The 12,619-nt window shown below is 42.2% G+C and overlaps 1 protein-coding gene across 2 annotated transcripts in view; it reads left to right on the top strand.

Annotated features, from left to right (window-relative positions):
• Window positions 1-5,784: 5,784 nt before the first annotated feature.
• LOC121166249 (zinc finger C2HC domain-containing protein 1A) overlaps window positions 5,785-12,619 on the top strand; it is a 41,180-nt gene continuing 34,345 nt past the window's right edge. For both annotated transcript variants that reach the window (XM_040995349.1, XM_040995350.1), the window contains exon 1: window positions 5,785-5,865. In XM_040995349.1, coding sequence (XP_040851283.1) covers window positions 5,850-5,865 — 16 coding nt within the window. In that variant the 5' untranslated portion in view covers window positions 5,785-5,849. The remainder of the gene's footprint in view (window positions 5,866-12,619) is intronic.

A 12,619-nucleotide genomic window follows, 5' to 3' on the forward strand; every position in this document is an offset into this window, starting at 1 on the left:
ATTTTTCTCAAGTTTCTCTTTATCCTGTTTTTAAAACATTTTATCTAGAAATCTATCCATTTCCTCTGAGCTCTTACATTCATAATAGAAAAGCTGCTAAATATTTTATTTATAAATTTATTTTACCTAAATTTACCACCTCTGTTAATATGTAGGTTTTGGAAAAAGTAACTCATTTAAGACAGAAAGGTTAGCTTTGAGGGCCCATGTCCTGGTCTAGCAAATTAACCCAATGATTGAGTCCCAGCTGCTTTATTTCTGATCCAGCTCCCTACTGATGGCCTGGAAACAACTGTTAAAGATGGCTCAAGTGTTTAGGCCCCTGATACCCATGTGAAAAACCTGGACTGCGGTTTCAGCCTGGGCTGGCCCCAGCCATTGCTTTCATCTGGGAAATCAATCAGCAGATGGAAGATCTCTCTCTTTCTCTGTATCTCCCTCTTTTAAGTATAACTCTAAACTTTAAGTAAATATATAAATAAGGCTTAAAATAACAACAAACAAAAACCATATTCTATTTCAGGAACTAATTGTATATATCTTTGAATCTTTGGATTTTCAGTGCATGTCCTATACAAAGGTGATCTCTTGATTAATACAAAGGTTAATTAAGAAGGATAAAAAGCAGAACATAGAAAACATATAAACAAATTTCCTCATACTTCAGGGTGAAGAAACTTTAATAGAAAGTTAAAGCCAAAAGTTAAAAGTATATATTGATGGGTATGCAGAACTAAAATTAATACCTTCTGTGTAATGAAAAAAGTCATAGAACAATAATAAAGTATTGGATAGGTGGGAAATTTTTTTTTAAATATTTGAAATTAGCAAGAAGATAACATCTGGAATATACAATGACCTTACAAATCAGTGGGTTGAGAATTCCAATACAAAATTATAAAGTTGGGAATTTATTAAAAGTAAAATATGAATGATTGAATTATAAAAAGTTATAAAAGATTTACAAAATATTAAAAAGCCAGCTATTAATGAGAATAGGAGCATGGGTGCTTGGTGTGCTGAAACTGGGAGTATATACTGATATAGCCTTTGCAGTGAAAATGAATATGATCCAGTAATCTATTCTAGACACAAATTCCAGAGAAACATGAGCTCAGGTTCACAAGGGGACAAGCACAAAGATGTTCATTGTACCATCCAGCTAGTGACAAACGGAGTCCCCCATCACTCAGGAATAAGTAGGTAAAAACCTGGAATGTACATACAGTAAAATACTATCCAACATTAAGAAGCAATAATCAGTGTTACATATAACAACATTGGTATATCTTTGATAGGCTGTTTAAAAATTAATAGTAAATTAAAAAAAATAATTTAGAATTTTTAAAATTAGAGTAAAAGCCACAGTATAATATTCTTTATAGAAAGTAAAAATAATGTAGTCCTGGCTTCTCCACTTCCAATCCAATTCCCTGCTAATGTGACTGCGAACGCAGCAGAGGATAGCCCAGGCCCCTATGGCCATTTAGGAAACCTGGAGGAAGGCCTAGCTTCAGATCAGCCCAGCTATGGCTGTTGTGACCACCGGGAGAGTAAACCAGCAGATGGATAATGTGTGTGTAAGCGTGCGCATTTGTGGCTCTTCGTCCCTCTCTGGAATTCTTTCAAGTAAAATAAATCTTAAAAAAAGAAATTAAGATGCATATACAAAACAGCAATGCTTATGTTTCAAGGAATGACTCACATCTAAAGATACATACACACTGGGAACACCAATGCAATAGAATGATATTTATAGTGAGGAAGTTAGCAAATAGGGTGGAAGTGGAAGATGAACAGCAAAAGAATAATAACAAAAAAGAAGAGTATAACTGTCTGAAAATTGAATTGTGAGGGCACCTCAGTTAATTTCACACCTGAGACAAAAATATATATATAAATTATCCAAATTTCTGCATTATATAATTCAAAAAGCCTGTAATATAATTAAAACAGAACCCTAGACATGAACAAAGATATGTAAAAATTTCCTTCTTGAGATTTTTAAATTCTTTTTAAATATATCAAGGGCGCATTATTTTCTTAAGGAAGCATTTTCATTTCTCTTGCATCAGATCCCTTCTCAGACTAGCTCTCCAAAGATACTCTTATACACCCAATTTAAGCTCTGGCTCTCTAATGGCCTTTACCGCCACTTCATTTACATAAATGAATTCCTGAAACAAATTGCTTTCATAAGCTGTTTAACAATAACTAAGACTTAATAATTACATAATGTTCTATTTTGCATAATGATTTTCTCAGGCTTCCTTTATATTACATGTTAACTTTCTGGGGATCTGAGAGACTTTTTTGAAGCTCCCTTTTGTATCTACGATAGTACTGTGTACATGATAAGATCTCAATACATTTTCAGATAAAATGAAATTGTTGTGCAAAGGTTTGGATAAGTGTGATCATTACTAAGGGTTTAAAAATTATTTTGCAGCTGGAAAGTACTTTTTATTATTATTATTTTTAAAGATTTATTTATTTATTGGAAAGTCAGATATACAGAGAGGAGGAGAGACAGAGAGGAAGATCTTCCTTCTGATGATTCACTCCCCAAGTGAGTGCAACGGCCAATGCTATGCTGATCCAAAGCCAGGATCCAGAAACTTCTTCCCAGTCTCCCACGTGGGTGCAGGGTCCCAAAGCTTTGGGCTGTCCTCGACTGCTCTCTCAGGCCACAAGCAGAGAGCTGGAGAGGAAGTGGAGCTGCCAGCATTAGAACTGGTGTCAATATGGAATCCCAGCGGGTTCAAGGTGAGGACTTTAGCCACTAGTCCACCACACTGAGCCCCTGGAAAGTACTTTTTAAAGTGTAGTTGGAGAAAGGTTCCTCTCTGGCAATGTAGTTTATTGGAAAACCAAAGATACATAATATTCGCATCTAAAATACTACCTATTTTCTTTCTGTTTGTCTTTATGCCGTAATTAATCACTACTGCTTCCCTCCCTCCCCCCCCGAATGCTTAAAGAATTTTGTTTTTCCTTCAATCTAAAAAAAACCCAAATTTACGAGAAAGTCCAGAATGTATTTTCCCAATTATTTCAGGATTATGTGTCCATCTATTTTATTTTTTAATGATAACATAGCGTATGAATTCATTTGAATATGCTAAATTATAGTAGCTCATTCTGCTGAGTGTGAGAGAAGAAGAGACAAGATAGTAGAGTTGAGAAACTGTGTTCTCACTGAGACTCACAATCTCAATTTGCTTCCTTCTACAAATGACATGAACGAGAACCCAAGTTTCTGAAAGACAACCTGAACTTTGCATGATATCCAACAAGAGGTTTGAGTGTTAAAAACACAAAGATAGATGCAGCTTGCTGAATCTTGTGTAAATTTATATAAGATGTAGACTGGATCCAGGGATTAATGATTGAAGGGAATATAAAGTAAAGTGGAAAGAATTACGGATATCACACAGTAAGACAAAGGCACACTATTTCAGCTTCATCCTAGTATTTGATCTGAATCAGGCCAAAAACATTTCAGAAAATCTATTTTCTTTTTTGTATTATAAGGAAGTAGGAAGAGTTCTAACTCACAGTCATCCTAGAATTTTATCATCAACTAACATGGTAACTTAATAGATAAAAGATTTATATGGATAAGAACTTAAGAATGTAAGAGAAAAAAACTGAACTTTATACATGGCCTATTGATGAGATAGATTGGAAACTTAGAAGGTAAGTAATAAATATTTGTGGAACAAATGTAATAGAACATGGAACAAGGTAGAGAGGAAATAAAGTCAGATAATGACATTAACACAGGATTCTCAGGCCAGGAGTGAAGGAAATAGAGGAAGGAATTTACAAGGGCAGATAGGAAGTCGTCCCTCTCTATGCAGTACCAGGTAAAAGACTAGGCGCCAGACTGCCCTAGGCACAAACATTCTGAGAACCTAATGTTTATAAACAACACCAGCCAACATGTCTTGGACACCACAGAATTGTTTAGTGATATGTCAGTTAAACACGGATGTACACTTGGATTAAAATTTGGAGCCAGAAAGCAAGGCAAAAAAAGGGAGTGAGAAGCCAGATGAAATCATCCTAAGCTTTAAGACAGGACAGAATTGAAATCCAAGCTTCACTCCTTCACTAATAATACAAATAATAAAAACATCAAGATCTTTCCAAGACATTGAGAAAATGAAGATGTTAATTCTTAAAAAGTGGAAATTGTAGCATCTATAATGCAGAAAAGCATTAAAAATTAAGTGACATACAAAAATGACCTAGAACATTCCTAACATGACCCATTCCTTATATTGTCATGATTGCTTTGCTGTTACTGTAAACCTTATGCCTAACAAGGTGTGTACCAGCTAGCTCAATGTTTGAAACAATGTTTGTCTAGAACTATGAATAGCCTATTTTAGTATTCTTTTCTGTGTGTACTTTTTCCTATCCACTCTTCTTTCAATTTCCTCTGCCCTACTCTAAATTCTAACTTTGTCTTAGCAGCACTGGCGAGGAGAAAGAAATTTCCCCCGTCCAATCCCGGAAATCTATATCGCTGGTGTGGCTGAGGTCTGGACAATGGGACCAGGATGTCAAAGCAGCAGAAGCACCAGAGGAGGACTTGCCAAAAGGCCAAAGGCGGCCATTCAGCCATGGTGGAAGTTGCCTTTTTATGACCGCACACAAAGTATGGACCTCATATCACATTCCTACCACACTTCTCTAGGAGAGGTGATGCCCCCACAAACATCTGTTAATTTGTTCAAACAATACTCCTCCATGTGAAAGAAGTGGAAAGGTCGTAACTGTTACAGACTTTTTAGGATGGAACCTTTCCACAGTAGAGATGGTTACACATGTCAAAATAGCCCATGACACGAATTCATCAGAAAATTAATGCTAAGATTTGCTATGGACAATACCTTAATGCTGATAACTTACCAGTGAGCAAACAACACAGCATGTGTATTACTGTTAAACCAACGTTTTAAAGATTTCTAGTCTCAGTGAAGTATGTTAGGTTGTTCAACCAAGCCATGAACTTCTTGAACTTCTTCACATCCAGGTTTTGTCTGACGGAAAACTGTCCTGCCACAGGTTGGTCAGCCCTGCAGTTGCAACTGCCTCAAATATGAATTTGATGTCCTCTCCTTAGTTACCACGTATCCAGACTAGTTTACTATTGCCAGAGAAGGCCAAGAGTGGAGGAAGATGGCAGGAAGGCTGGGTTTCACTTCTAATTTTTGGCCCCAGCTTTCACGCTGAGGCAATTGTTTACAAGCGTTTAAAGCATTCTCTGTTTCACAATCTCAAAAAGTGACTTTTTCACGATAAACGGCGTTTATTAACACACGGACTCCTGCGGGAAGGTAAAATCTAGGGGACACAGCTAGGAGAAGTCCTCTGACCAAAGAGCTGAAAATGGAGCGTGGGCCGCGTCCAGGAGGGCAGGGCACTTGTTCGCTGTGCTTGTTCGGGTTTAAAGAATCCGCTGAGAGAACAGAAAACAGAGCGGCATTGAGCGGCGACGGGGAGCCGCGAAGTGCTGACATACACTGAATAGGAGGATACGGTGTGAGGGAAAACCAGGCCGGAGTGGAACAAAGGCGCCGTTGGGCTGCAGGGTGCAATCTGAGGCGGCTCCCGCTTCCCTGGAGGCTGGACAGGAGCGCCGCGAGCCGGGAGACGGCCGCCCGAGACAGCAGGAGGCGCACCTCAGCCGCGGCCCGGCCGCACGCCGCCCGCCCCGGCGCGGACCAATCGGAGGCCGGGATGTTAGCGGGTGGGAGGCGTAGCCGCGTTGCTACAGCCGGAGCTGGGCGGTGGCGGGCGCTGCTGGAGCGTCCATCCGATCGGGAGGCGCTGGCGCAATGGACGGACTGGAAGGTGAGGCGTGAAGGGATGGGAGCCGAGAGGCGAGAGCGCTCTTGGAGGCTCGAGGGGGGCCTCGGGCAGCAGTTCCGCCGGCCGAGGGCACGTTTGGAGCGGAGGGGTCCGCACCTCCTTTTGGGGACCGGGGCGAGCGGCAGTGGGCGGAGAGCCCCCCGGCACGGGGGGAGCGCTTGACTCGCAGGCTGCTCCACCTCGGATGGTCCCAGAGCCTGAAAGCTAGCCTCCCCCTCTCTCTAGTGCACGTTTGCACGTCCTCTCGGTCGTGCCTGGTTGCCGAGTTGCCTCTGGCAAACCAAGGTCTGGCCAGATTTTTTGTTCCTTGCAAGCTGGACTCGGTTAGGATCCGCGGCATCCGCACCGCCGGTCCGCTGGGGCCTTGGGGTGTGTCTGCAGCCTCGAGCTCCCACACCTCCCTAGCCAGTTTCTCAGAGTAACCGTTCTTCCATTTCTACGGCATCTTCAATCGGAGGGACGTCCGAGGAAGTGTCGCTGGCCAGGTTTAGGGGGGACAATGGGCGACTGGAAGGACTTAGTGGCTTATTCACGGGATCTGGCTAAAGAAGAGCCAGTACTTGTTCCTTATTTTGGGCTTATCCCTGCATTGTAACGGTGATTTCAGATTTTGCTTTGTTCCCATTTTTTTTTCTGTTCTCTGTATTCATTTTATCCTAATGACTGCATTCGCCCAATAAAATAAGGAGAAAAAATTTATGACAACAACAGCTTCAGTTTTTTTTTTTCCGTTTTGCTTTTCAATTGTTGTTTGATTCTGTTATCAGTTCTTTTAGTTTAGATGGGTTCAACCACAATTAAGAATTGCATGTTGGAGTGGAAAATCTCGGGGTTGTGTTATGGTAACTGGTAACTTCTGCAGTGGCCCATTCTCCTCAGAGAGCAAATGTGATTGTCAGTGTGAGTTTATCTCATACTTTTTCCCTGAGGTGAAGCTCTCACAGTAAGCATCTTAAGGATGATAAATAATCAGCGGATTCTGATAACTTTCGTTTGTGAGCAGCCGCAGTGTGGTATGACCTGTGAAGAACTTGTTCCTTGCTTAGTTTTCGAGTATCCGGGTTTCTGTGAAATAAGGGGGTGTAATGCTTACTGCTTACTTTAATGATACTTCTGCTTGTGGGGTTCCTTGAGAGGTGGCTTTCCCCACTCCCCCTTTGTAATTATTTATTATTTTAAAGAATGTGCTTAGTTGAGAGGGAGAGGCAGATAGCTCACTAATGGTGGCAGGAATCCTGGTATTTGGGCCAGCTTTGGCTGGATTCTAAGTGGACTGGGTGGGGTTTGAATTGGCACTCCAGTAGGGGATGCTGGCATTCTAGATGGTGGTTTGACCTGCTGAGTCATAACACTGTCCCTTATCATGTGCTTTAAGTTAAAATACCTGCTGCTATTAAAGTGGGTTGGAGCATCCTCTATTATCAAAGAAAAAGTGCTTTAGAAGCGTTTGCAGGTTTTTGTAACAGTTGTGTGATCAGGCTGCCCATCCTCATTTGAACTCAGTCAGGCCTTGCCACTGTCCTGTAAAGCCTGAGAAGTCCCATAGCCCTTCTTTCGTGTAACCCTTCATTTAGTAATTGGGTGGGGAACCATCTGACCTGCAAAATCATTTGATCTGGCCTTACCAAGGCAACCACAGGTGGAACTTGAAATTGAGTGAAACTTTAGAAGCCTAATGTTTAGATCGATAATTTCATATGACTCTTGAATGATCTTATAAACATCCAAACAATGCATGTCAGGAAAGAAGAAAAAAAGCCCTGAGAGTTGAAGACAGATTCATGTTTCTTTAGGGTTTCTGGTTTGCTTCGCATTTCCTTAGTATAAGCAAATGCTCCTTTACTGAAAATTTCATCTCTGTTATTTTAATTCACATTCATTGTTTTTCAGTACTGAGTTGGATGCCAGAATTCTGAATAGCATGCTGGCGAGGAAGGGGTACTTTTGTTCTATTAAGCTTTGTGTTTAGGGCATTTCATTTAATCTAAACCTCAGTTTTTATCAGCTATTTATAAAAAATGGAGCTATGTAATATTAACTAGTTGAATTATGATGAATATTAAATGATGTAGCATAATAAAGCATTTAAGTACTTCGTACCTAAGAGGCACCTTTGATAGATGTTTATTGGGTGAATGAATTTGCAGGAGTCATATTGTAGGCTTGAAAGTGGCACATGTGTGTAAAATAAGACATGCTTTAGAGGGATTGTCCTCTCCCTCTCTATGCAGCTATGGCAGGAAGATAGATGGGGGAAAGGAGAGGCTGGAACCACTCTCATGATGAGAATTTGAACTAAGGCAAAGGTAGCTGCACTTTGAAAGGAATAATAGAAAGCATTTCTGAGATGAGAAGTGAGTTATGACTGCTGAACAGGAAAGGGGAAAGGAATCAAAGACATAAACTGTCTTGCTTTGGCTGAGATGCGTTGTCTTTAAGCAACAGGAAAACCACATTAGGGAGATGAAGTAATGAGCTTGCCTTTCAATATGTTTGTGCACTACTTGAGGATATCAGACAGGAATGTCTAGTAAATACTTGGAAATATCTAACTGCAGGTATGTAGTACTTATCACCTGAGTGACACGGATACAATCCCCTAGGCAAACCATACTTACCAAATAAGGAAACAAACTTCAAAGAAGTTAATTCTTTTACATTGAGCAGTAAAGAAAATTGGGGTAAGGGAAAACTTCAAGAGATTTTAAAATGTTCCAGTAAGAAAAGTGCAGAAGAATCTAATATTTATTTAACAGAAAATATATTTCAAAAAAATCTGTTGGGCCCAGCGCAATAACATAGTGGTTAAGCTCCTTGCCTTGCATGCCTGGAATCCCATATGGGTACCGGTTCTAATCCTGGCAGCCCTGCTTCCCATCCAGCTCCCTGCTTGTGGCCTGGGAAAGCAGTCGAGGACGGCTCAAAGTTTTGGGACCCTGCACCCACGTGGGAGACCTGGAAGAAGCTCCTGGCTCCTGGCTTTGGATTGGCTCAGTTCCAGCCATTGCGGCTGCTTGGGAGTGAATCATCGGACAGAAGATCTTCCTCTCTGTACATCTGACTTTCAAATAAAAATAAATAAATCTTTAAAAAAAAAAGAGTCTGTAGCACTTATTATTCTTAAGTCTTAAATGCTGCCTAGATCAAACCTTGCTTAACTTGTGAAATTTGGAAAGCCTGGGCTTAGCAGAAAAAGATACCATTAAAGCTGAGAGAAAAGTGCTGCCATGCTCATGCTGTAGGAAGATCCAGTAAGATGAGGCTTCGAAAGAGGGCTTCAAATCTGACAGATTACTGTTGATCAGTTACATTCATTAAAAAAATATTTATTTGAAAGGCAGAGCCACAGGGAAAAACAAAAAGAAATGCATCTATCTGTTCACCTCCCACCCCTAAATGGCCTCAATGGACAGAGCTGGGCTAGTTGGAAGCAAGGAGCTGGGAAGTTTTTCTGAGTCTCGTACCTGGGTGTCGGGAGCCAAGCAGTTGGGCTGTCTGCTGATTTCCCAGACATATTAGTATATGTGGGCCGTATATATCATTTAATATAACTTCCTTGTTTTCATACTAGAGAAATCTGGACCTTAGGTTAAATACTGTTTTTTCCCAGTGACACAGCAGAGAGTTTGAAGTTATATAACATAAGGCAAATTCTGGTGGGTTTGTTTTGGTTGCCTGCTTGTGTGTGTGTGTTTAAAGAATTGCTTATTATTTCCAGGAGTTTTACAGAGAGAGCTAGCCAGGGATAGAGAGATCCTCTCTTCTGGATCCTCTGCTGGTTCACTGCTTAGGTAGGCCAGGTCAGAGCTGGACTAGGTGGAAAGTGTGAGCCAGAAGCTTCATGTGGTCTCCCAGGTAGGTAGCAGGGTGCTTAACACTTGGGTCCTCTACCTCTGCTTTTCTCAATCCATTGATAGTAGGCTGGATTGGAAATAGAAAATCCAGGGATGTGAACCGGCACCCATGTTAGATGTAGCTGGCGGGCTTTACATGCTTTGCTAGCAATAATGGCCCCCAGGTTCCAGTGCTTTTTCTACTACATTTTCATGTCTTTTAATGAGTACAATTAGAACAAATTCCAAGGCTGAAGCTATTTATAATGATGTGTTGGTAGAATTTGGCTCAGTAGATTTGTCAATATACATGTGCATGCCACATCCTGTGAATTAGAGGACTGTGCCCTAAAATCAGATAATGCAAAAGGAAATTATAAAATTATATTTATTATTTTTTTTAAGATTTATTTTTATTATAAAATATATCTTCCATTGATGATTCATGTGAGCGCAATATATGCCTATATATTACTGCTCTTTTGTTTATTATGTGCTTTATTTGATATTATGTACATTTGTTTAGAATTAATGACTTTTTTATGCAATTGACATAATTGCTTTTAAGTATTTGCAATACTATTTTCTCGCTCTCTCTTGCTCTTTTTTGTGTATGTGTGCCTGTGAGTGATGGTGATTTCCTTTTCCTGTGAGGATATTTCACTGCAGTTGAAGGCAGATGCTTAGGTAGCCTAGTACATTGGCAAGTGTTACACTCCTGGGAGAAAAGCAGCCAATAGCTGGTGGACATTCTGGGCCTGGTTAATGACAAATTTGTGTTAACTATACTAGTATGTCAGCATAGTTTCCTTTTTTTTTTTAAGAAAACTGGGGAATGCAGGGAATTCTAAGCTGGGACATGCTACCCTTGCCCCCAGGTTAAGGAACTGCAGATTGCCCAAGGAAGGGATCTAGAGATGTATTGCAATAGGAATAGCTAAGGCATGTTTGTCAGGGAAGGAAAGATTTTGGGTTCTTCCATGGACTGGATGACTCATTTGCAGGTATGCAAGAGAGCTGAGACAAGTGGTTTAGAGGGGGGAAGCTAGAGAGCATGTCTGAGTCAGGCCTAGGCACCTGCCTAAGTGGGAGACCTGGACCTGCCACCTACTAGCACTTGTGAAAACTGGTGCTAGGGGCCTGCAATGTCATGATGAAAAGTGGCGCTTGACAGCACACTCAGCATCTATAGCTGGGATTGAATCTGGTGGAGGAACTTGGGGAACCCCTCTGCTAGTCACAGCTCTTGCTGTTGAGTGTGAGAGCTGGGCCTGGGAGCAGGCTAGACCAGGCCGTTGGCACATGTGTGAGCTGGGTAGGGGAAAACCAGGCAGGGTCAGTCTATAGCACATACTGGCATGAATGAGAGCCAGGACACGGTTCAGGCCAGGCTGGATTGGACCACAATACCCACTAGTTCACATAAAGACTACTGGTGAGCCAGGTGAGGCTAGGCTAGGCTGCTGGACCTGCTGGCGAGAACTAGGTTGAGGGGTGAGCCAGGCTAAACCAGTGTGTAGCACCTGCTGGGGAATGTTTAGACTAGGGGCAGGCTATCTCAGCCAGAGTTGCTATACCTGCTGGCACATGCAAGACCTAGAGCAAGTTGTGGGCTGCATAGAACTTTGGGGACTCCCTTGCTGGGTTGCTATTTCTACTGGTAAGTTTGAGAACTGGTTCTCCTGGTGGGTCAAGCTAGGCTAGGCTGCTGTACTCACTGGTGTGCGAAATGGGTGCGGGCCAGCAAAGCTGGGCCATAGCACCAGTTGGCAAGTGGTAGGAATGGCTGTAAGTCATGTCAGGCTGGAATGCAGTACCCTGGTACGGATGCAAGATCTGGGGGTGGAAACATTCCTGGCAGGGAACTGTGGGCACTTCCCTACTAGACTGTACCTATAACTGCTGAGCAAAAGAGCCAGGGTTGGGCCCGGCCAACTGGACAAGGTGGCAGCACCTGTTGGCATATGTGAGGGCTAGATCTAGGGTCGAGCTAAGCCACAGAACCCACGAGAGTACATGAGACTTGGATGAGATATGGGCTGGACCGGGACAGGCTACAGCAAGGGCTATGTGTAAAAACCTAGGCCAGTGGTATGTGTGCTGGGCATTAGTGGAGAAGGTCACCCTGACTAGCCCATGGCACTGGCTTATATGTGTGTGGACCAGTCCTGTAGTGGGCTGGGTCTGGGCTGGGGCACAACACCCTATGGTTTGTGTGACTTATAGGGTTGAGATAGAACTGACCAAACTGCATTCACTAGTGTGTGTGTGTGTGTGTGTGTGTTGGCTGGTGCAAGTGACAGACTGCACCTGATCCTGTACTGTCTGGCACACATTAGAGTCAAATCTGAGGTCACCCTAGGTGAGATTTCTTGGGGGACTGCTAGGCTGGACCACTGGATTCAGACCCTGTCCACAGGGAAAGTTATAGCATGTGTAATCCAACCTTGGAGTGCATGTATTGATGCTAGATTTTATTTGCTGATGCCTGTTGGTCGATAGCAAGTCCACATGCACATGGGTATCATGACAGCCAGCTCATTCATTTAGGCCAGCAGGGGATGACAACTGCCTCATCAGAGGATGGATAAAAGAAGAGGTTGAACTGTTCTCCTGGCCAAGCACTGCAGCATGTTTCTGGGTCTATGGGATGCACTAAAGTGGACTTTATCAGCTAGTAGGCCTTGGGGGGAAGATTTTCTCAACCCGCTGCAGTAAAACTGACAATGTCTTAGGATTATTGAAACCACTCAAGTAATACCCTGGACCCTAGAGCATCATCAGAGGACTGTCCCCCTTCCCCAAGTGCTGATGTAGTTTCACAGCAAGTAATGGCATTTTCCCTTGCTTCCCCTGTGGACAAAGGAGGAAAAAGATTGAAACGTGTGTCCCACCCACTTTCC

Source organism: Ochotona curzoniae, unplaced genomic scaffold, assembly GCF_017591425.1.
Source record: "Ochotona curzoniae isolate NIBS_2020 unplaced genomic scaffold, NIBS_Ocur_1.0 patch10, whole genome shotgun sequence".
In the NCBI taxonomy this organism is placed as follows: domain Eukaryota; kingdom Metazoa; phylum Chordata; class Mammalia; order Lagomorpha; family Ochotonidae; genus Ochotona; species Ochotona curzoniae.